General features: G+C 40.4%; 1 protein-coding gene across 1 annotated transcript in view; it reads right to left on the reverse strand.

Moving 5' to 3' along the window:
• Positions 1 to 25,599, reverse strand: part of STAC (SH3 and cysteine rich domain) — a 145,258-nt gene that overhangs the window by 73,622 nt on the left and 46,037 nt on the right. Inside the window, exon 2 of the mRNA XM_010389682.2 lies at positions 18,361 to 18,637. Coding sequence (XP_010387984.2) covers positions 18,361 to 18,637 — 277 coding nt within the window. The remainder of the gene's footprint in view (positions 1 to 18,360; positions 18,638 to 25,599) is intronic.

A 25,599-nucleotide genomic window follows, 5' to 3' on the forward strand; every position in this document is an offset into this window, starting at 1 on the left:
TTGACATTTTTTTCTTTTGGCTTGGATGTCAAATAAACACTTCAATTTTAACATGACTAACACTGAATTTTCCCCCAACGCATACTCCAGAATCTATACAACCTCACATACTCCAAAACTTACAGTAGACAGTTTCCCTGTCTAAGTTGATGGCAGCTTCATTTTTCAAGTTGCTTAGGCCAGAAACCTTGGAAGCATCCCCATCTCCTATTTTTCCCATACAGCCGACATGTACAAAATCAATCCAGTCGGGGTCATTCAGAATATATGAACAATCTGACACCATCTCTATTCTTCCTGCTGTACCTTGATCTCTTACCTGAATTACTGTAATAGCCTCCTAACCGTTCTGCTTGTGTCAATCCTCGCCCCCATGCCATCAAAGTCTATTTTTCTCATAGCAGAAACACCAACACTTTGCAAGTATAATTAGATCCATGTCCTGTAACTACTCTGCAGAATAAAAGCCAACGTCCTTGCAATGGCTTACAGAGTTGCACAAGATCTCTCTGCTCCTTTACTCTGTGCTCCTTATTCGCTCTGTTTTAGCCCCACACTGGCCTCTGGCTGTTACTTAAAGACACCAAGTATGCTCTGCTTTGAGGTTTGCTCTAGCTGTTTCATTCACTTGGAATGCTTCTTCCCAGGAGTTCCTTCATTTTCTGCAAAATTTACTCATGTTATCTTCTTGATGACTCTCATTCTGACCACCTCATGTGATACTGCAACCTGCCCCTGCCTCTGCACTTCTGATCTTTCTCTTTCTGTTTGTTTTACATTTTCCTTCTTTCCATATCATTTATCACCTTAGAAAATTATCTATCTACCTATCGTCAATCACCTTCTTACCTATCTTTTCATCTTTATCCATCAATTCATCCATCATCCATCCATCATCTCCCCAATTAAAATGTCAACAATTTGAGAGCAAACATCTTTGTCTGGTTTGTTCATTGATGCATCCCAAGTGCTTAGAACAGGGCTTAGCACAAGAGGAGATACTCCATAAGTATTTGCTGAATGAATTCTTAATTAAGTTTGAAAAAAATGCAAAGATGTCAGATATTAATAATACTCAGCATGCTTATTAAATAAGAAAAACATTTCTTGAAGGGATGCCAATTTTCTTCAAGTGGTTCTGCAGATTTACCAGAATTCCAGTTGAAATATCAATGGGATTTGGGTAGGGGATTTTGTAAAATGATTCTAAAATTAATATTGAAAAGTACATGTATGAGAATATCAAAACATTTTTGAAAAAGAATTTGTTGTAAACCACAATAGTACTTAAACTAGAGAGCTACTGGAACTAATAAAATAACCAACAAAGCAAATTGAGAGCCTAAGTATCTTTAAGAATTTAGTTTTTGATAAAAGTGACTTTTCAAATCAGCGTGGAAGGAGGAATTATTCAGCAAAGATTGGTGAGTTAGTCTGGCTAATTTTTTTTGGAAAACACCAGATACTTAATTCATAGCATATTCTAAAATAAAATTTGGATGGGTTGAAAAATTTAAACAAAAGTTTAAACTACTAAATTAGTTGGAGAAAACGTAAGTCCTAGGTTATTCATTTTTGGGTAGAGAAATCCTTTCTAAGCATCATTTTATGAGAGAAAGCAATATACCAAAAGATTGGTACATTTTGCCACATAAAAATGAAATCATTAGTACAAAACTGAAAGGCGGATAAATTAGGAAAGATTATTGCTTTACATAATTAAGGATATTATACAGCATTCTATAGGATTTACAAGCAGTTCTTACAAATTAACAGAAAAGGATAAATAAGCCAAAAATATATTGTTCAAGGACATAAACTGACGACTTAAAAAAGAAATAAAATAGAAAGTTAAGCATCTAATAAATCACATACTTAATTAGTAATCAAGTAACTAGAAATGAGAATAGCAAGCTATCTGTTTTTTTCCCCATCAAATTTGCAAGATTGAAAAAAACCCTAAAAGTTACCATCATTGATGGGATGCAGGCTAATGGTCACTCTCACATGCTGCTGCTGGAAGAGGAAAATGGTACCACAGTTGTCAGATTAATTTGGGGACATGCATCAAAAGCTTCAAACATGGGCATTATTTTTGGATGCAGCAATTTTAATATTAGAATCGGGTCTTACAAATTAATTAAGCATATCTGCAAATATCTTACTACAAAGATGCTTAATTCAGCTTGGCATATACTAAAAAATGAAAAACAACAAAATATCACAAAATAGGTTATTAGTTAATGAAAATGTGGTACATCCATAAACAAAATATTTTGGCCACTGAGATAATTTTTAACTAATGTTTTAATTAATGTTCACAATATAATGTTAAAGTGTCAAAATTAGGGTAAAAACAAAAATATTTAGAAAACTCATTCAAAATATGCATATATATACATGTAAAAAAGTCTAGTAGGGCACACACCAAGATGTTAGTAATATGGCTATCTGAATTGTGGAATTATAATTCCTTTTGTTCTTGTTTTTGCTTATTTGTATTTCCTCATTTTCCATAATGAGCATATTTTCTTACATTAAGAAATAAAACACTACACAGTTTTGAAAGGAAATATTAGTTTTGAAGAATTGGCTATTCAGGTTTTTTTGTGGTTTCACACGAATTTTAGAATTGTGTTTTATACATCTATGAGAAAGACATTTGAAAATTTTGATAGGGATTACATTGAATCTGTAAATCGCTTTGGGTAGTACGGACCTTTAACCCTATTAGTTGGCTTTCAATGCTTTATGGACTTCAAAGTGTGTTTTTTAATCCACATTTTCTGGTCAAGGTTTTCCAGCCTCTGCACTACTGACATTGAGGCCTGACAATTCTTTGTTCTGTGTATATGTGCAGGCCTGCCCTGTGCATATTTAGCGGCATCCCTGGCCTCTACCCACTAATGCCAGCAGCACCCCTTCTCCCACAGTTGTAACAACCATCTCCAGACATTGCCAAATGTCCCTTGGGGGTAGGGTTGCCAGATAAAAAACAGAAAGCTCAATTAGATTTTAATTTCATATAATAATTTTTTTGTGTGTTAGTGTTTCCCAAATATTGCATGAGACAAGTGTATCCCAAATACTGCCAGTGACCTATTAAAAAAATTTGTTGTTTATCTGAATTTCAAATTTAACTGGGTGTTGTACCTTTTTATTTGCTAAAGTATGAGGCAAATTGCTCCAGTTGAAAACCACCAATGTAGAGCAATAGTTATTTTCAGCTATTTTTTTTCTTTAAATAGCTGAGGAACCTGGCTTGGGGAGGCAAGTGCTTGGTCTAAGGCTATAGGACAAGAATGGTGCAGAGATGAGATCTGAACCCAGGTATCCTGATTACACATTCCCTCTTCCTTCCTTTGCATAGAAGAACTATTAATCTTTATTCCTGAAGGGTTGACACTGAGAGATAATCAAGACCAAGGTCACTTGACATGGGACTGCGCCCAGGGTTGCCAAGAAGTGGAGACTGCATACGCTTTCTCTAACATGGTTATTTGAAGTTAACTATTATTCCTCACTTAACAGATGGAAAATTGAGGATCAGAGAGTTTAAACAATGTTACTAGATTAACTAGTTAGTAAGTGATAGAGCTAGAATCCTAAAGCAGGTCTGACTTAATGCATACCTGACATTACATTTCTGGCTGGTGTCCTTTACTTATTTATTCTCCCCATCTTTCATCAACTAGGATTACCTGAAACCTTCTAGCTAGATTTTCTGGTTGTATCAAGATACCAGTTCTTTGATCTATTTTAATTTGGAAATCAGGAATAAAAGAATAAACTGGTCCAGAACTCTTTTAAAATACCATTTCTGACCAAAACCAAATCATGAAACCATGAGATTTTCCTTTTGGATATGGTGCCTCCTAAATGAGGAGTTCATCAAAAGAGAGACAATGGTTAAGCTAGAGCAATCTGTAGACTATGTATTAGCTTCTGGAAAATTAAAAATTGATTCTGTTATGCTTTTATTTTAAAGAAAATATGGGATGTTTTGGTTCTTTATACACAACAGGATATTGCTGCTAAGAACTGTAGATAGTTTGGTAGAGAGTCATTAACTCCTATTCATCCTTCAATACCCAACTCAAATACTACATTCTTTATGGAACTTTCATTGACCTCTTCCTCCAGAGGTAGAACTATTATTTCTACACGTGGCTTTCCCTAGTACTTTGTATATGCTTTGGTATTCAGGTTTTTTAATGTGTATCCCCAATTATTTACCAGGACAATCTGTATATATTAAGCATCTGTGGGGAAAGAAAGAAAGAATAAGATGAATATATATGCAAGAAACAAAGTAAAGATGTTATTTAAAAAATAAAATTAGCTCTTTTCTCAACTATTTTTGTACTTCCTTTTTCTCTCCTCAGTACCTAATGCCTTTCACATAACTCTTAAGTTACTTGCTGAGTTTTAGTTTCAGAGAATTTTGTCAGGAAGATATGTTAAAGCCTTGCAACTAAAAGTGTAGTTCATGGACTAGCATCACTAGCATTACCTGAGACCCTGTTAGGAATGCAGACTCTCAAGACCCAACCGGGTCTGACTCTAAATCAGAATGTGCATTCTAATAAGACTTCTGGGTGACTTAGATACTCACTAAATTTCGAAGATGTCTTGCATTATAGATCAGCAGCCTAGGAAAAGCGAATACACATGTGTTGAAGTCCTTCATTTGGGGTACATGACAAACATCACTAATCCATGACCATTTTTTTCTCTAAATTGAGGTGCAGCTTTAGAAGCTTCTTTGGTGAGGCACTTTCAATCAATTAGTGTGGAAGTCGGTTTGCCCTCCCAGATCTAGCCAACCCTCTCATTTTACCAATAAAGAAACTAAGGCTCAGAGAAGCAAAGTGATTTGGTAGATATCATACTGTTCCTTCACGCAGAGCTGGAATTAAAAGACTAATCTCCAGCCTCATGGTCTTATGGTCTTCTCGTCACACCACACTGGTAAGTTAAGCAGACATGGCTCGAACCAGGGCTTACAAATGACCTCTTTCTCATCATCCCAATGGGAGACCTAGATTACTTGTCACTGTCTTCTCAGTGTGATGTTTTAGAAAGAGTTTGATATTTGGAGTTAGAGCATTACAACTTAAACTGCCCCTAAACTTTAGATATCTCTCAATAGTTACAAAATTTTCTATTTAAGGGGAAGAAAGGGAGCACATTTTCTAGTACAGCTGAACTCTAGTATGGGGCCTCAGTGAAAAATAACCCATTCCATCTCTCCCCTACTCCAAGTTCAGTTGAACAAAATGGTTTCCAAGTTTTCCAGGAAATTCAATAATATAGTAATTCACCAGTGACTTTTGAAATGCCATCAAGCAAGCAGAAAGGATCCTTTAAAAATGCGAAGACCCCAAGGCCATCTTTCCCTGCCTATGTTCCCCACTCCTTGCTCTACTACATCTTTTCCAATGCTGTCTTAGCTTTAAAAAGAACTAATGGCATTCATTGTTTATAAATGCCTCTGTTGATCTTTCCTATTTTGGTTCCTGACTACTAGTGGAAAAACTCTCTCTACTTCCCCCTCCCCTCACCCGCACTTGGCTTTAAAAATAGCAATTAGAGTTAGGTTGGCTGAGGGCCTTGTGGTTGGAGTCCACAGCCTTTGCCCTCTGGGTCACTGGTTCACATCCTAATACCATGGCTGGTAGACTTCTCTTTCGTGTGTTTTGCTTAAAGTTTTGGGAGGAGGTATTCTCCTGGATGATCATTTTCTCACGACCATCTGGGAAACATCTGAAGTTGATATCCCTGACCCCGTTATTAATAATATCTGCTACGCTGTCTTCTTCTCCTCTTTTCTGAAGTCTGCAGTGTTCACAATTTCATGTGCTTTCTTCAGAATTGCTCTTCTAGCTCAAGGCTGAATAATTTGTATTGATCTTCAGGTCTCCAAAGAATGGACTGGCCAATTCACGCTCAACCCCTTTTCCCTATTTTCAGACTGCTTTCCTAGGAATTTGATATACGGTTAATATCAACCTGCTTTTCACACATAAAGATAGCTTTAATAATAGTGAACAGGTTTTAAGTCTTATAGTCCACAAAGTGCTTTCACATGTATCACTTTAGTTGTCAGTAAATTCTATGATGTAGGTATTGTTATTTCTAACTCATTTGAAAGACACTTAGATTGAGAGAAGGTAAATCAATTGTCCAAGATCACTCGATCCACCAACCCTCTGACTCGTTGGCACGATCCTGCCTCTCTCCTGTCTCTTGCCGGTCTATATTTTGAGTTTGTTTGTTTGTGATGATCCACTTGCTGATGATCACCTGTGGCACTGTTGATGACCGTTAGGGGTACTGAACAAAGTTTTACTTTCTATGAATCCAGCGAGACAAAGTTCTTACTTCACCTTTGTTAGATACTGGAGGTTTAAGCAAGTCAAACTAGGCAGCATGACCATAATTCTTCGGGCAATGAGGTAGTGCAAGCGTTCTTGAGAAAAGCAGTAATGTGATGCCAGTTTGCTTCCCTAAGAGATATGGTGGCAGTGTGTTAAGTGGATGAGGAGATAGAGAGGGAAATAACATAATTTAGGAAGTTCTTGAAAGAATTCGTATGAAATGTACTAAAGCCTGAACCAGGGTGGGAGCTGTGGGGAAAAGACGTGGGTGCCGATGAGAGAGAAGCCACAGAAGTAGCACTGACACTGTGGTCATGGAAGGGATTTCTCGATAAAGGGGCCAGGTAGCTGAGGATGAGGTGCCATCTGCCCTCAGAGGAGAGGAAACACCAGCGAAGCGGCAAGTTTTATTGAGGGAGGAGACGCTTTGTCTCACTGTGCATGTATTTAAGCATTTTGGCATCAAGAAGGCATGTGGGCAGCAAACTTTTGGCAGTCGATGTACTAGACTAGACCTCCGGAGAGCAGGGAGGCCTGCAGCAGCTTCGCACAGTCCCTACACAGCAGGAAGCAAGGCAGTAAGACAGGGAAGAAGGAAAGCGCCTTGAAAGTGACTAATAACTGAGCATGACTGCATCTGGGTACTGGCTCATTTAAACTTGACAACACACCTATTAGATAGGTGTCTTTTTTCTATTTTTTAAAATAAGAAAATAGAAGGTATTCCTTGAAACATCCTTATAAACATAAATATTAGGATAATCTCAGGCACAGTGATAGAGTCCTTTCAAGTCAACAGTCAGGCTCATTCATCGTCCTTCATCAGTTTTAATTATATGTGATTCTTGGCACTTCTCTTTATGACCCTGGAAATGGGGGGAGGGTGTCTGGATCTTAGGTTGCAAAGGATCTGGTACAGGCTGAAGTGGATATGAGCCCTTTAAACCCCAGTCTTGCTATGACAACAGAAACATACTTCCCTGACTGGAGGCAGGAGTGTTACGCAATGCATGTACATTGTATGTATGGGCCTTCCTATGTTTATTTATTGTAATGTTGTGGAGCCAGGGACTGCAGGGTTGCCATATGCTTCTGCATTTTCTTCCCAAGGTATGCGTAACATGTGATAGAATGATACCTGCTTTGTTTCTGTGGTTGAACAATCAGACAGTGTTTGATAAGCTACGGAGAAAACACTTTAACAGGATTTAGCCATATATTTCTCTTCACTCTATCCTTAATAATTGGGTCACAGTGTAGACACACACACACACACACACACACACACACACGCCTGCCTGTTTCACTGAGTCCCAGACATATACAAAGGACTGCCCTATTTTATACTACCGGCCCAGTTCTGTCATTTTACGATGTGGTATCCACTGTGGCTGCACAACCAAGAGGACCGTTCTAAAGTAGGTCAGTGGAGCATTCCCTGTTACGGCAGTTGAATGATAGTGCAGGATGCACATTTTCCAACTGGCCTCCCTCTTCTTTGTGTTTGTAGCTGCAGATGTCCTATTCCTGTGGATTCCTAGCCTTTACACACAGAAGTAAGAATGAGTCAAAAGGCAGGCAGCCTCTCAACTTTATCTGTCATGGCTTGGTCTGAACCTTAGGCAGGAAGGCAGGAATCAGCAATATCACAGGTGGGAAAAGGCTTTGCAGCTTCAAGTAAAGAAAACTCTTAAGTGCATCCAGGATTCATTGCTGTGTCCACTTTCTCTCCACCCCAAGCTTCACCCAAACTCCACCTCAGATGATTTCTCCTCCTTTCCTTCTGATCTGGGCAATACTTTTATTTCTTCCTGGATGGAACAGGGATAAAATACATGAAACACAACTGGTCTCAGAAGAACATGAAAATATGTATTCAGAATATATGTGCTGTGATATTACTGAATAGTATCAATTTGGTGACCTCTAGAGAATGACTAAAAATATAACAAAAGACCACCTTAAATGATCAGACATTCTCCCTTTTCAGGTCTATTATTTAGACACTGAAAATATGTTCCTGTGTACCACTTCTTTCTGCTAAGGTATGATCTGAAAAGGGTCCTAAAACACAAGTCTCTTTTTAGAGGTAGGAAAAACATTACTTTCCTGAAAGATCATCTCTACACAGTGGTTCAAGAAATCACCAAAGCACTTGCAAACATTATGGGCTGTAATTTGAGAGAGACAGCCTCTTTCCTTTGACTGACTTAAAAAATATTCCCCCCTCCCTGAATTTGATCATTTAAGACTTCAGTTGATTACTATTAATAGTAAAATAAACAGTTTACAGGAAGGAAGGTCTGTATTTTTTTTCTTACACTGATAAGATAGAGGCAGTGTCTGACAACTTGGCAAATTTTTATTTTTTGGAAAGTTATATGCATATGAAGACGTTCTCTTGCCACTTAGTCCCTTTCTCATTCTTAATAGTCATGAGATGTTTAAGGATGGGATGGAGAGGGGAGATAGTGTCCATGTCTTTCTAAGATTAGCATATATGCATAGTCAGAAAAACAGATTTAGAGAAATATGTAGCAGTATTATGACCAATGTCATTGAGATGAACTAGACTCTAACAGTTCCTTTGGCTTCCCAACTTCCACAAACTGGTACCCAAAATAGAGTTCAGACATCCTCCCATTAGCAGTTTGGTTTTAGGACATTCCAGTTTGATCACTTGGATAGGGGTCTGGGTGGGATGGCCTTGGAAGGTCAGGGAGAGCACCAGGAGGCTTGTTGAGCCCACCTTGTCCACCTATAATTGAAGAGTCAGTCATGGAAGGAGGCCCCACAGGCCTTTGGCTTATAGTGGCAGGGGCTCCTCCTTTCTGCCACTTTCTAGGTAATGTCTATTCCCCTTTCCTTTGTTACCTCTCAATCTCTCACTTGAATTTATGATGATGTCAGACTTGGTGGTCCCAGATATCAGTATAGGGCCCCTCACACAGTTGGTGCTTAGTCCATGTGTGATGGATAAATGATTATTGGAGTTAACTGCAATTCTACCTTCTTAATTCTTGGCATTTTGCTTTATGTATCATAAAAATGATCATAACTGTATTTCCGATGATAATATTTCTTGCTGGTTGAACACTCATTCACTCACTCAACAAATTCATGTTGGCCAACTATTAGATAGGTGCTGGGCTTAGTACTGAGGACACTTCAGAGAACACAGCACATCATGGTGTCTGCCCTCTGGAATTTATGTTGTCACATTTGCCATGTGCCAGTTTATGTGACTGTATTACACGATCTGTCTCCTTTACCCCTTTAGACAATGCCATAAGGAAAGACATGCCTTGAAAAGTTATACTATGTTAAACAAAAGGCAATTATAAACAGCATCTGCTTCTGGTTGGCAATAAAATACAAGAGAATCGGATAGCATGATAAAGGAATCTAAAGAAGAAATTTTAAAAATATGCTGAAATGATGTGTGGGGTATAGGGAAGCAAAAAATAAAATTTCACAATCCAAATCCTTCATAGAGGCAGTGAAGGACAGACCTGATACTGCGGCTGATTTAATTGCTAACATAATGCAGCAGTGCCCGAGACTTTAGGTTTTATAGACTAATATAAAAGGCAAGAATGTGCTAGTAACTTCAGTGAGAGCAAAGCAGGCAGGGAAACAATGCTAAAGAGCGGATCTGCATAAAGCCACCGGAAAGCCCTGAGTTGACCTCTGCTCACCAATCTGCCCCCACCTGCAAGAGACTCATTAGCTAAACTAGTGGAATCCATGGCAATTGACTCCCTTATGTATTTGCTACTCAACGTTTTCTTCTTGAAAAAACATTACTGAAAATAAACTTTGAGCAACCGAGAAACAAAACAAAAATAAGAGCTTAAGCAAAGGGAAGTTAAGTACAGCTAGAAGAGAAGATTTGAAATGTTCCCAACACAAAGAAATGATGAATGTTTGAAGTGATGGATAACTTAAATACCCTGATTTGATCATTAAACACTGCATGCATGTATCAAAATAACACTCATAACTCCTAAATAGGTATAATTATTATGTAGAAATGAAAAGGAAAGAAAAGAAGAAAAAGAATTGGGAAATTATGTAGTAATAGAATAGAATGGTGGTGAGTATTGAAACTGGTTAAAGCTAGAAATATCTAACAAGATGTATAAATCTTGTTACAAAATTTATATATATCTTAAGATTTATTCTCAATCAAAAGTATGAACTATAAAATACTGAAATAATAAAACCTGGATTGGTTTTTAAAATCTGGATTAATTTGCAAAAACAGGAAGTAGAAATACTGTTGCTAGGGAGGTGGGAGTTGAGACGAAAAGTTCGGTAAATTTTTCTGGAATCACAGAGGAACAAAATACCATATTTATTTTTACTTTTTAATAATTTGAGAAATGTAGAATAAAGAATGTTTTTGAAAATCTCAGAGGTAATTATTAGTAGAACATATTATATATCTGCCAACAAATGAGTAGCTATTAAAAAGAAAGAACATAGAAACCACATGTGAAACACCGCACACACACACAAAATGGAAGGAAACACAAAATAGAAAGCATGTAAATCATAAGACAAAGGGAAAGCCAAATATTTCACTCATGACAAGAAATGCAAATCCTCTTCTGTTTGTGAATAAAAATTCAGGTTGGGCAAAAAAGAAATCTAAAAACAAATTATGTTTATTTTCAAAAGAAGCACTTAGAGAACACGACAAAAAAGGTTGAGTGTAAATGTAGATAAAGGCCTATCAAGCAAACATAAAAAAAAAAAAACTAAGGTGGAAATATTATTATTAAAGTGGAATTAATGACAGAAGCTTTAAATGGGATGGGATGCCACTGGCCGGGTGCAGTGGTTCACACCTGTAATCCCAGAACTTTGGGAGGCCAAGGTGGGTGGATCACCTGAGTTCAGGAGTTCGAAACCAGCCTGGTCAACATGGTGAAACCCCATCTCTACTAAAAATACAAAAGTTAGCCAGGCATGGTGGCAGGCACCTGTAATCCCAGCTGCTCAGGAGGCTGAGGCAGCAAGGAAGGAAACACAAGCCAGAATCGTTTGAACCTGGAAGGTGGAGGTTGCAGTGAGCCAAGATTGCGCCAACGCACTCCAGCCTGAGCGACAGAGCGAGACTCTGGATAGGATGCCATTTTATTTGGGTATGGATATAATTCACAGTGAAGATATCCCTGTTATGGCCTTCATGCACCAAGTATCTTTGCATTAAAATATGGAACACAAAGGAGAAATGAAGAGAAAGATGACAGATGAGGGAAGAGGGTCTCTGTGTCAGGCTGCCTTTTGGGCAGGTTGGAGCCTTGATATACTTAGGAGTGACTTTTAGAAAAATCAGAAAATTTTTCCATGTTGTTCTTCTATTTTTGTTTAAATTTGCTTCCATTGCTGTTGTTTTTATTTGAAGGCAAACTATTTTTTCCCCATTTACTAACAACGGTTAAAAAAAAAAAAAAATACTCACTGTGTGCCAGGTGTATGCTGTATAGCTGCAATGGGAATAGGCACATAAATTACAGCTGGCTGTTTCTTCGAGGAGCTTACCAAAGTCTACACTGTCAATAACATGGAAATTCAGAGAAAGTAAGTGATCACCATAGAATTGGATAAAGCATTTTAATTGGGTCTTGATAGATGTAGGACTGGATTGATGGAGAGAGTAGGAAGGAAGGACATTCAGATGTTCCAGTAGGAAGAGCCAAATGCTGAGGAACTAAAAATGGGCCCAGAAAATAGTATTAGGACCTTCCACGGATACGTGAATATTTGTGGGAGAGCAGTGGGAAATACGATCACAAGAGCAGGCCTCCTCACTTCCTCTTGTCCTGTCTTCTCTTTCGATGGCAGCTCAAGGATTTTTTGAGATGACATGCAATGCTCCAGAGCACAACAGTATCCCCTAACGAGTATTACTTCCATTTCTGTGTGAGACTCTAGGATATGTCCTCCTTGAAGTCTACCAGCATCAATTTTTGCTCAATCTTTGCTGGAAGGATTGTGGTTTAGTGTTTCATTTAAGTAATTTTCAATGAGAGATTTCTTAAAATACACAGTACTTGGCAGCAGGCATAAAATTTCAGAAAAATAATAGCAGACACTAACTTAAAAGTATGTTGTGCTTTTCTTAGCTGAAAGGTGCTGTGTACAAGCCGTATGTCCATGTGTGCCATTTATACTTAATAATCCTGTGAGAACAGTGGATGGACCTTATATTGAAGTCTTAACAACTCTTTAATGAATCTGCCCTTGCGAGAGTTAGAAATTCTCTCTGAATTATGTGTATTAAAGAGATACATGCCAAACTGTGTTCAATAGCAGCCAAATGGAATTACAGAAAAGTAGCTGTTGATAGAGAACTCCTTAGTTACAATCCATTTGTCCCACTGCCTCCGTTCTCCACTGAGAACACCTGGGTTGTTTCCAGGACGGCAGGATTTCAAAATGCTAATGTGTGCTGTGAATATCCAAAGGGGGTACACCAGACAGCATTTGCCAAGCACATAGTTTATCCTCTCCTCAAATCCACAGAGCCTACATCAATATTCTTTCTTTATTTTTTTTTTTAAGAGATGAAGTCTCACTCTGTTACCCAGGCTGGAGTACAGTGGTGTGATCATAGCTCATCGTAGCCTCAAACTCCCGGGCTCAAGTGATCCTTCTTCCTTAGCCTCCTGAGTAGCTGAGACTACAGGTGTGTGCTACTATGACTGGCTAACTTTTTTCTATTTAATTTTATTCATTTTATTTTATTTTTTTAGAGACTGGGTCGGAAGTGGGGGAGTTCACTGTTTTGCCCAGGCTAGTCTTAAGCTCCTAGCCTCAAGCTATCCTCTTACCTCACCTTTCCCAGTAGCTGAGATTACAGGTACAAGCCACTGTGCCAGTGGAGGCTGCTTCTGAAACTGCTTTAAGAAACTGCTCTTTTTAGTGTCTTGAACTCTGCCTCAAAGTATCATCTGTCATTTTGCACTTGGGGCCCCAAGTGAGTTTAAACGTTCTTCCAGATGAGATCTTTTCAACTATTTTAAGATAATAGTTTTCAAAGTCTTTTCCAGGCCAAACATTGCCACCTCCTGCAAACATTCCTTATCTGCTGGGTCACCATCTCCTTAGCATGACTATGTTCCAGCTTTACTTATTTTCACTTAAAATTCCGTGGCCAGGCTGGGTGCAGTGGCTCATGCCTGTAATTCAAGCACTTTGGGAGGCCGAAGTGGGCAGATCACTTGAGGTCAGGAGTTCAAGACCAAACTGGCCAACATGCGAAACCCCATCTCTACTACAAATACAAAAATTAGCTGGGGACAGTGGCACCTGCCTGTAATCTCAGTTACTTGGGAGGCTGAGGCAGGAGAATTACTTGAACCTAGGAGACGGAGGTTGCGGTGAGCTGAGATCGTGCCATTGCACTCCAGCCTGGGCGACAGAGCAAGACTCCATCTCAAAAAAAAAAAAAAAAAAAAAAAAAATCTGTGACCACAATCAGTAGGATTCTCTCAAGTGGGCCGAATGTGCAAAGAGAGAAACAAACTATTTGCATCTGTTGGACCAGACATTACACCGCATTTTTTGTCCTCTAGTAGTAAAGAAGCATCTAAGTTCTGGACACCAGAGAATAATAATTGCATTGGACAAACCACTGGGTTCTGGGTGCTGCATTTTAATATGGAAACACACTATGGCCCAAAGGAGAGTATCCATGTGAAACAGTAAAAATAAAAGTTTTAGAGAGAATTTGTATTTTATTATTTACAAACTGTACAGCTCCTAAAACAACTTCAATTAAGTGATGGACAGAACCTTAGAGATGCAATTCCGTTCTAAGAATTCACAGAGTTGACATTTACTTTTTAATATTCCCCTTGATCTTTGGCCTTTCTTGCCAAGAGACAACTTCATTGATGAGCAAACATTGATTTGTCTTTTTAGTTCAATGTCTTTATGTATGTGTGTGTGTGTATGTGTGTGCGTGTGGTGTGTGTATACATATATATTTGTTCCATTCAAGGTTTGGTTAATGGCTTATGGCTTTGTTGAGCAATGGGATGAGGTCAGAATAGGTCAGAAAACAACCTAATTGTCAAATAACAGCACAGCAGAAGGTCTGGGACTCAGTGTAATGTAGTATTTTCTCATGTTATATTATTCATTATAATCGCAATATAATGTTTTAGGTACAGCAATTGCAAGGTTCATCTGCATTTTAAATTTGTTCCTAGTGGAGAGTGTTTTATGCTTCATGTTGTAGCATCGAAGTATGTTTACAGATATAGTGGAGCCTTGTCCTGATCTTATTTACCATTCTAGTGCTGTGAGTGTTGGCAGCCAATGACTCACAGATGCCCCCCTTTTTCTTTCCAGGGAGCTGTCCTTGGCCAAGTGGGATGCTCCCTCCCTGGAATGCCACACTCTCACTACTTCCTGGGGGCAGGCATGGCTAGTGACTGAAGGACAGAAATGTACAAAGGCTAGTCCTTTGTCTGAAGGTGGGACCACTAGGTGGAATTTGTCTGAAGCAGATTCCAGCTGAGACCACACCCTTGCTTAGCTCCTTCTCCTGCCTCTCCTGCTTCTTTGACTCTCCTTCTGCTGAGGGCACTCCTCACAGCAAATCTCTTTCGTAAGACGCCCCATCTCAGGGCCTGCTTCTAGGGATGCTTTCCTAAGCCATTGCCATTATTATTTCCCCCAATGGATGCTAATTATGAAAGTGAATGATTCTTTGTGCAGCAACTGTATCAAGAAACTTGAAATTTTAGGCAATGAAACACATTTTTCGAAATATCTGTTTAGAAAATATGACTCCGTTTAATATGCTGTGTCTTCTAAGTGAATTTGAATTAAAAACATTTAGTTAATTTAAAAATAGTTTTCAAAACAAGATATCTGGCAATAAACAGAATGGAGTCCCTCAGAAACATCTCCTTATTTGATGAAGTAGACCCATGCATTGAGTTAGTTATATTAATAGTACATGTTGACTTGTTGAAGTCTTTGAAATTTCAATGAGATGCAGATTATCACACAGATTTAATGCTTTCCTGAAATGAGTCATTGTAGACAGTTAATTCACTGTAAGATAGAATGCCATAAATGGAATACATTTAGGTGGTACACAGTGAAGCTGAGTCCTCCCACCCGTAACCATCATTGTCAAGGCCTAAGAGTGGATCTGCTTGGTGGAGGAAGTGTGTTCCTCTAGCCAAGTACAAGAGACAGCTCAGAATTCTCTTAGACTAAGACTCAGTATTGAGTCCCAGTGACTCAAAGGCAGGGGCATTCAGCGTTGAAGCTGACAGACACACCTAACTGCCTATTTCATGTCTTTGTGAAAAGCTGGGTTGATCATCTTTGGCTTGCTTAGGTGACCAAAGTTTCAGGGAAAGGATAGCTTAAGAGGTGATCATAAAGGGTATCAATGTGTTGAAGGCAAGGTTAGGTTAGCTGGAGGGCATGCCACGGTGCCTGCTAAACACAACAAGTCTGAGAACCTGGTAAATAGCAATTTCAGGTGTCAAGTTCAAGGGCAAAGGCCTAGCCGGCAATAAGAAGCTAAGGAAACTAGAAATGGGTGGGCAGTGAATGAGGCTGGGGTCCTGGTCTACTTTTCTTGATCAGGGATCTTATGGCAAAGGTGAGGACTTTCCATCTTCATGGCACAGCTGTCAGGAAGGCACAAACATGAGTCCTTGTAAACTGAACTGTGAGTGTACATGGAGGATGTCAGGTTCATTTTATTTTTAAAGAAGTATCTGTCAGTTGGAAAGAGCACAGATGAGGTTTGATTCTTCTTGGCTATCATCATACAACCTTTGGTTCCCAGTTGAAAGGAAAAAACAAACAACTTTAACATCTTTTCTGAGATGTCATTCTAAGGGGATAACAGCAGGTAGTCTTTCCGTAAAATCTAGAATATGAGGATAACCTGTGGCTTGAAGGAAATAAATCTTCAGGTAATCTATGTGGAGACAGAAAGCTATGTCTGAAGGATCAAGAAAGAGAGAGAGGCAGATCAATTGTGCTCCATTATCAGATAATTAAAACACCCTATGTATTGTTTTAGGAAGTTACAGCATACACCAGCCCCTACTTATCTTCATTTCTCTTCCTCTTCTCACCTCCTTCCTCCTGCCTTTTCCTTCTCCCCCTTTTCCTTCTGCTCCATATCCCCTTTCTAAACCCTTTTGTTCTTTCCTGAAGGGAGCCTAATATTGGTTTATTTTGTTTCTGTCCTTGAAAAGAGCAGTGAAACTTGTTGATTCTTTTTTCTTTCTTTATAAAGATAAAATGACAGCTGCAATGTAAATTTGTTTCTGACGAGAGAAAAGTACAGTGCAATTCTCTTTAGCATAGGATTTTTTTTAGTGATGTTCAAAATAGGGTCTTTCAAAATTGTTGTTGTACTTGAGGTGTACCTAGAATCCTCTTTAGGGTAACGACTATGACATTCCTCAGAGGTGAACTCATTTCCGTTACTCATTTTTAAAAACACATCCTCTGTCTTTTCACACTCATCACAATGAGATCTAAAATAGAGGCTCATCATCACCTATTTAAGGGTTATTTATGAATAACACTGCCTTGAAAAGGCCCACTGGAAATTTGTGTGGAAATTGAAAGTGACACAGATTCAGAAGCCAGGCAGGCACAGAAACTAAGTTAGAGGCCGAAGTGTCTAAGTGCTGTAAGCATGAGACATGATGAGACCCTCCCACCACCCCCGGCCCAGCAGCCCCAAGCTGACAGTCAGATGCTAGGCATTAAGTCCATATGGAGATGTGAAGTGGAAGGGTGGGAGCTCCAAGACTTAGCAGACTCTACCAAACAAAAAAAGATCAGTAATCCAGAGAGCATCCTAAATGGTAGATTAGATACTGAGCCCATTCTCCACCCCTCCCTATATCCAAGCCCTTTGCCAGGTGGCTTGCAGTCCTTGCTACTAGAGATGGCAGGTGGGGGCTAGGGGGTTGCCCCTGCCTTGACTATGGGTTTGGCCACATAACTTAATTCAGCTAATGAAATGCCAGTAGAAGCCATACTGTGCCACCTCCGGCCCAAGGCCTTAAGAGGCTTTGGATGCTCCCAATTGTCCTTGCCATGAGTAGTGCAAGATGTGGCTAGCCCACTGGTTCAAGGAGAGGGCAGGAGATAAGGAGAAGAGAGAAGATGCAATAACAAAGCTGAGTCTGGATCAGCCAAACCTCAGCTGATTTGAAGATGCCTGAGTGAGGGTAAAACATGGCCATTTTTAAAGAACTTCTAAACTTTTCAGCACTTTAAAACTACTTTTTAGGGTGGCTTTTAGGCAACTTTCTGGTGGAAATCTTTGATTGATACAAGCACTGTTCCTAAGTGTCGCCATTTAAAAGAAGAAAATGAGTCAGAGTGACTAGAAAATGAGAACATGAGTACATAAAGGTTTTCTGAAAATGAGAACAAGCCTTGTGTGCGATTGTAATAAGAGTTAATATTACCCACCATTTCGAATATCCTACCCCTTAACTGAGCCTTGGTAAAGGGTGAGGAGAACTGCAGAACCCTGACTTCCAGGCCATATTGGATGTCATTGATATGACCATGCACATATGACAGATATTGGCGTCTTTTTGGGAAGCAACAAGGATTCCAAGTCTCACTCGTTGCCTATATGCAGTGACGGGCTGATGCAGGTGTTCAAAGACCCAGACCTCGGGCTTCAATGCAAGAACACGCTAAAGAGCTTTAGGGATCTCCAGGGGATCAGCTGAAGTCCTGATTACAACTATATCACAACCCAACTTCTCCCACTACCTAGTGCTGCTTCCCTTACCTTCTCACAAATATTGTTCCCCAAAGCACTCCTGAATGATCTTCCTGCATGTAAATCTCTGAGGCCTAGCATCTGTCCGTAGGTACCTGGACCCGTGGCACACCACTCTCACTCAACTTTCTGGGGGTGCTGGGATCTGGAGAAAGGGGTGTGAGAAGGCCTTACCCACTATCATGTGGTTGCAGACATCACAGAAAGTGGGCTTCTTGAAGATGTAATCCTGAAAGGCATGAGCCTTGCTGCCTGGATGCAGGCCAGCCCTGGCAGGTGTGGACGTCAGGCTTCCTGGAGCAGGGAGTGGGCTGGAGCTGGGGCTGATCTCAGCCACCATGTGTGCTTGTAGTTTCGTGTCTTCACTGTTGGTTCGCTGGAAGAAGTTGTCAGCACTTTTGCTCCGTAAACTCTTGGTCTTGAAAGAAAGTGATCGTTTTAGTTTCTGGAGCTGCAATGCAATGACAGAACAGTCTCTCTTACGATCAATGGATCAAGCAGACCGAGGCTGTGGGGGTAAGGTCTGCTGTGTGCGCTGCACAGTCCCCACGGACACCCTCAGCCTTGCGAAGGCTCATAAATGTCCCTGTGTGTGTGGGGGGGGTGATGATAGTGCCTAGTAAAGAGGGAATATCCCCCCACCCGCCACTAAGCCAGATGAGCAGAAAGAGGTCCCGTTTTGCCCTTGCTTCTGCCCCTGCTCCTCCTCCCCTGCCTCCTTAAAGTCCTACCAGTGTGCTGTCAAAGTGTCCCACCACATTGGGTTTTGACATAATTTGCCTTTTGAATTTGAATCATTGGAAATATTAAGTATACACACTCATGGACTCAAAGGCTACATGTGTAAAGCTGGCCTTTCTCTCTTGTGATCACTTAGCAGCCACTTGTCTCTGCACACAGTAAAGCAGAAGAGTCTATTGTCTGACTCAAAATCGATCTCGCTGAACTATCCACAGAGCACAAACCAGGAACTCTCAAATCTGCTTGGGTCTGAAGCATATGGATAAGTTACTTGTGTGTGTGTGTGTGTGTAGGACATAGGACATATTGTATTATCCCTTTGACTTTCTCTGCTCTTCCTGCTGCCCTCCCTCTTATTTTGACCATGACAAACTAGACTATTTCTCCTTTGCTTCTAGGGCTTATGAAAAGGCACCAAAACAGGTTTGGAAAAGCACAAGATTCTGGCAGGTCTGGGTTTGAGTTTAATCTACCCCTCTATTCTGGATCCAGGAACTGGAGGATTCTGGACCCTGATGACAGCTTGTACCATGGTGCACCTTGCTCTGTCCATCCCCACAGTGGCCTTTTAAAAGTCTCTCCTGTTTACTCTGCTTTCTCATCACTAGTCCTTAGTACATAGTTTTTCTTTTCACCCAGCAACAGGTCACTTCACCTTTAAGGTGGTTTCTTTTTGTAATTGAATATCCATGGGAGTTCTTTCTGTTGCCGGGAATAAACATGTATGACCCAAAGCTTCAGAAAAAAGATGCTCAGATATCAAACTAAAAAGCTTCTACACAGCAAAGGAAACTGGAAGAAGCTGTCAGCATTTTTGCTCCATAAACTCTTGGTCTTGAAAGAAAGTGATCGTTTTGGTTTCTGGAGCTGCAATGCAATGATGGACCAGTCTCTCTTACAATCAATGGATCATGCAGACCCAGGCTGTGGGGTGAGATGTGCTGTGTGCATGGCACAATCCCCACTGGCACAGAGTGAAGAGACAACCTATAGAATGGGAAAAAGCATTTGCACAATATGCATCAGACAGGAGATTAATATCTAGAATATACAAGAAACTCAAACCTCTCAATGGCAAAACAACAACAACAACAACAAAAACCCTCCAAACAATCCAATTTTAAAGTGAGAAAATGATCTGAACAGACATTTCTCAAAAGAAGACATACAAATGGCTGACAAATATATTTAAAAAGTTCAACATCACTAATTATCAGGGAAATGCAAATCAACACCACAGTGAAGCATCATCTCACCCCAGTTACAATGGCTATTAACAAAAAGACAAAAATGACAAATGCAGAGAAAAGGGAACTCATAGACACTGTTTGTGGGAATGCAAACTAGTGCAACTTCTATGAAGAACAGTATGGGGGTTCCTCAAAAAGCTACAAATGGAACTACCATGTGACTCAGCAATCCCACTGCTGGGAATTTATCTAAATGAAAGGGAATCATTATACTGAGGAGACATCTGCCCCCCCACGTTAATTGTAGCACTATTCACAATAGCCAAGATACGGAGTCAATCTATTGGTCCAATAACACAATGAATGGATAAAGGAAATATGATACATGTACATGATGAAATACCATTCAGCCATAAGAAAGAATGAAACTCTATCATTTGTGGATGACATGGATGGAACAGGAGGACATTATGTTAAATAAAATAAGCCAGGAAAAGAAAGTTAAATGCTGCATGTTCTCACTCACGTGTGGAAGCTAAAAAAAAGTTATCTCGTAGAAGTTAAAAGTAGAACAGAGGATACTAGAGACTGGGAAGGGCAGGGAGAAAGGAGGATAGGGAAAGATTTTTTATATAAAAAAATGACAGCTAGATAGGAGGAATAAATTCTAGTGCTCTACAGCACTGTAGGATAACTATAGTTAACAATAATATATTATATAGTTTCAAATAGTTAGAAGGAGGATAGTTCTGAATGTTCCCAACACAAAAAAATGATAAATATTTGATGTTATGGATATGCTAATTACCCTGATGTAATCACTATACATGCATTGCAAAATCACTATGTACTCCATAAATAGGTACAATTATTTTATGTCATTAAAAATAAAATCATAAAAGTAATTTAAAAAGAGAAAAATAAACAAATGGTGCTCACTACTCTTGTCTAATAAGGGTATCCATAAGTGTGGTCAGACTCCCCCGACACAATATATCAGACAAGTTTACATGGCCTTGCCAAGCCCAACCACCTCTGTCTCAACCCCCTAAGTTCCACTTCAGAAGTCCAGGAAGATATGGTGGTCATTAGTGTTTGGGGTAGACTACAAAAAGCCTGCAGTTCTCTCCCCTTTCCCTTATCCATGCACTTTGCAATGTGAATTTGCATCTCAATCTATCAAAAGTGGAGTCTAGTTTCCCACTCCTTGAATCTTGTTGGTTTCTGAAATTTGACCAATAGAAGGTAGCAGAAGCAATTTTAAAGCAGTTCCAAGCCCAGGCCTTAAGAGCCTTGCATACTTCTGTCCTCCCTCTAGAAACCTACCAAACTGCCCAGTGAAGCCTGAAGGATTATGAGACACATGGTCCAGTCAATTCTCTGCCACTTTAGGATACGGTCTAGAAGCAGAGCCACCCTGCTGTCCTGCAGGAATAAGGGAGTCTAGATGAGACCAGAAGCACTATCCAGCTGAGTCCTTGTCAAATTGTCAACACATACACTCTTCAACTAAAAAGATGACTGGTGTTCTAAGTCATTAAACTGGGTATCTATAGTGTGTACACAACAATAGATAACCAGTACAATGCTGTTCTCTCCACCCTCCTGCATGTAGTGGGATTGTATTTCTTTGCCCTCCTGAGGTCAGATGTGGTTGTGTGAAGTCAGCTCTCCACTTCAGGGAGCCTTACAAAAGAGAGGCCCTGCAAAGCCCTCTGAAAAGCCCCACTAGGGCTGCTAATAGGGCATGATCAGCTAGAAAAGGTTAGCCAGAGAAGCTGTAACAACCTGCAGAAAGGTCAGAAGCAGTGGACCAGCTAAGACTTTTGTCCCTTTCCCTCTGCCCTACAGCTCAGACTAACAGAGGAGTCAGAGCTGCCAAAGAAGGAGGAAGAGGGAGGTGTCCCTGAGTTATTGTGGAGTTGCTTATTGCTGAGGCATAAGCTAGTGTATCCTGATGGATACAGGGCAGTGAGTCCTGAGTCCTTGGAAGCATAGCATTGATTTTGAAGAGGACACTCCATCTCTGAAAAAAGCTAAGTGAGGGGGGCTATGAGACAATCATTCATTGAGATTGAGCCACGTTGAGGTGAGGACCTGGATGCTGCAAAAGAGCAGTGCAGACCCTCTTCACTTCAAGTCCTTCAGGCTATAAACTGGACTGATGCTGGAGGAAGGGAGGCTTACAGAGGAGGTAAGACTGAAGTTTTATTTTAGAAGGGCATTTAATACATTAAACTGAACAGGAAGGTAAGGAATCTGCCAAGGTTTTGTCATGGGATGTGCAACCCAGGGAGAGGTTTATCAAAGTAAACAACATCACACAGAAAAATCAAAATCATTTTCTGTTTGCTCCCTACTGAGTTCAGATGATTCAATAAATTGACTACTCATGTCTCAAAATCAGAATAACATGTACCCTGTCGTGAGAGTGGCAGAGGATAATGTGTGGGAGAGCCCTCTGAGAACTCCACAGGATATAAGTGGATAGTGGATGATGTGGGGCAAAAGGGGGAAGCAAGGAGCTGGGAATACGGAACTGAGCTAAGTGCTTCGCCAGGCAACCTATCTTAATCCTTCCAACCATTTGGTGATGATGCGATTTTATCCCTGGAGAAATGGAAGCTGAGGGTGGTTAATCAACTTGCCTAAGGTCACACAGCTTCTGTGAATCAAGACCAGAGTTCAGATTGAATCTGCCTTCCTCCAGTCCCCATCCCCACGCTCTTTCCACTGTTGGTGTCTTTAGAGGAGGGATGGAGCGGTGGAGGAGAGTTACCCCCCACCTCCAGGGAGATGATACTACTTCTGGCCATCAGTGAGGATGTGGAGCAGGAAAGCAAATCTGCTTTTTGAGGAACTATTTCTTTCATTTTATATATTTCAAATTTCTAAAAAAATGATAAAGGAGCATGCCCTGTTTATCAAAGGAAAGCATCAAATGTCACTGCATGGCCTCTGCTGCCAGGACAGGGAAAGTGACAGGGAGGATGCTTACACATATCCAGTCTTGTCTCCCTCCTGTGCTCACGTGCTTTACTTCTCCTTTCAAACCCTTTGTCATATGCAGTGTGGTGTTCTGTGTTCCCTGGAAGTTTATGTATGATGTTCAAGTATGATGCCAGGAGACCTGCCACATTTTTCTTGCTCTGGGGGATGTGGCTTGGAAATTGTATCAAGCCATTGGACCCTGCCTGCCTCTAGAGCTGGAGAATCTGTTTTGGAAGTCACTGTGACTTATTCAAGTGGGAATCTTCAAAGAAATACCTACAAGTTAAATTAAGCCCTAGACATGAGCTTAAAGGAACATGCTTTCTCTAATTATCCCAAAAGAGCAGAGGCCAGAAGAGAACATATGAAATGCAGAAATAGAAGCAAACCCTGATCATCACAGATGTCACAAAGTGATCAGCTTCCATGTACCACTGCCATGGCCCAGCTCCATTTTATTTATAATAATAATGATAAAAGAAACAGATATTCTTCAGAACCTTACCATGTGCGTGAAACTACTCTGTATCATTTACTTCATGTAATCATTCTAGCAACCTTATGGGTAGGGGATCATTCATTCAATAATTCATTCAGGCCGGGTGTGGTGGCTCACACCTGCAATCCCAGCACTTTGGGAGGCTGAGGTGGGCACATCACCTGAGGTCGGGAGTTCGAGACCAGTCTGACCAGCATGGAGAAACCCTGTCTCTATTAAAAATACAAAATTAGCCAGGTGTGGTGGTGCATGCCTGTAATCCCAGCTACTCGGAAGGCTTGAACCTGGGAGGCGGAGGTTGTGGTGAGCCAACACGTGCCATTGTACTCCAGCCTAGGCAACAAGAGTGAAACTCCATCTATTATAATAGTAATAATAATATTAATAATAATAATTCAATGAACGTCTATCATGGGTACTGCTCTGAGCTAGGCATAGACCTTGATTTGGGGGCTACAACAGTAAAAAACAGGATTAAAACCTTCATTTTAAGGTTTTAAGATCTAGTGGGTGGAGATAGACTATAGGTAGATAATCAAAGTGGTAAATAATATAAATTTGGACAGGGAGAGGAGGTACGAAGGAAAATAAGGCCAGAGCTGGGCATTAGAAGGTGACAAGGAAGGCTTCTCTGACCGGTGACAGTGGAACAGAGACATGAAGTGAGTGTTTGAGCTATGCTGGAGAAGAGCATTGTGGGTAGTGGAAAAACCTGGAGCTGAGGCCCCAACAAGAGAGCAAGGGCATGGTATCGGAAAAGCACTGGGAGGTCGCTGCATCTGGATAAGAACCATGGGGGAGAGAAAGAGCAGATGCCAAGGCCAGCTTCTTGCTGGACCTTGTAGGTCATGGCAAGAGCTTTGGGATTTATCCTAAGGGCGATGGTTTTGAACAGGGGAGTGACAGGCTCTGACTTTTATTTAAAAGGGTCACTCTAGCAGCTGTGTGGAATACCGGCTGGAGGAGGGCAAGATGGAAACAGGGAGACAAGTTGGGAGAGGAGACTCTTGCGATAATCCTGATGAGAAGTAATTTTAGCTTGGCCTTGCATAGTTATGGTAAGATATGGCTGAATTTGGAGTTGAGTTTTGAATAAGTTTGAAATGCTTATTTGGAATTCAAGTGGGGCTGCCAGTTAGGCAGCTGGATATATGATTCTGGGATTCCAGGGAAAGGTCCAAGCTGGAGTAATACCTTGGGAGTAATTAGCATATTGATGGTATTTAAAACCATGAGACTAGATGAGATCACTACATAGGCAGTGAGTGCAGACACAGAGGAGAAGTGATCTGAGGACAGAGCTCTGGGACATTTCAGTATTTAAAGGACAAGAAGATTGGTAAGGACAAGCAAAGGAACTTGAGAAGGAGAGGCTGATAAGGAAGGAGAAGACCCAAAGAGAGGAGTGTGTTAGAAGCTGAGGGAGGAAAATGATTCAAAGAAGAGAGAATAGCCAAAAGCATGAAATAAATCTTAAATAATAATGCCAAGTAAGGAGAGGTTTAGGAATTGGTTATTGTATTTGGTAAAGGGAATGTCTTTGGAAGACCTTAACAGTAGCAGATTCAGTGAAGTGGTGAGTGTGACAGCCTAACTGAGGAGGTTTCAGGAGAGGATGGCTGGAAGAAAAGTGAGCAGAGGGAAAAGTGAGCAGAGGTAGTGAACATGGACAGTTGGTTTGAGAAGCTTTGCTATAAAGAAGATTAGTGAAAAGGGGCAATATCTGAAGGGAAATGTAGCATCCAGGGAGTTGTTCTGTCATAGTTTGTTTAAATACAGGAGCTTACTCCAGCATGTGTTAAATCTGATGATGCATAAGAGAGAAAGGGGCATGCTGGAGCCATGTCCCTGGGTAGTTGAGAAGAAGGATTGCCTTTAAATTGGAGTGAGGCAGGCTGCTGTAAGGAGAAAGATGGAGAAGAGTTGATGGAATTGGTATTGGCTGGATGTGGCTTTTCTCTTTTGATTGCTTCTATACGCCCAGTGAATAAA

This window comes from Rhinopithecus roxellana, chromosome 1, assembly GCF_007565055.1.
Source record: "Rhinopithecus roxellana isolate Shanxi Qingling chromosome 1, ASM756505v1, whole genome shotgun sequence".
NCBI lineage: Eukaryota > Metazoa > Chordata > Mammalia > Primates > Cercopithecidae > Rhinopithecus > Rhinopithecus roxellana.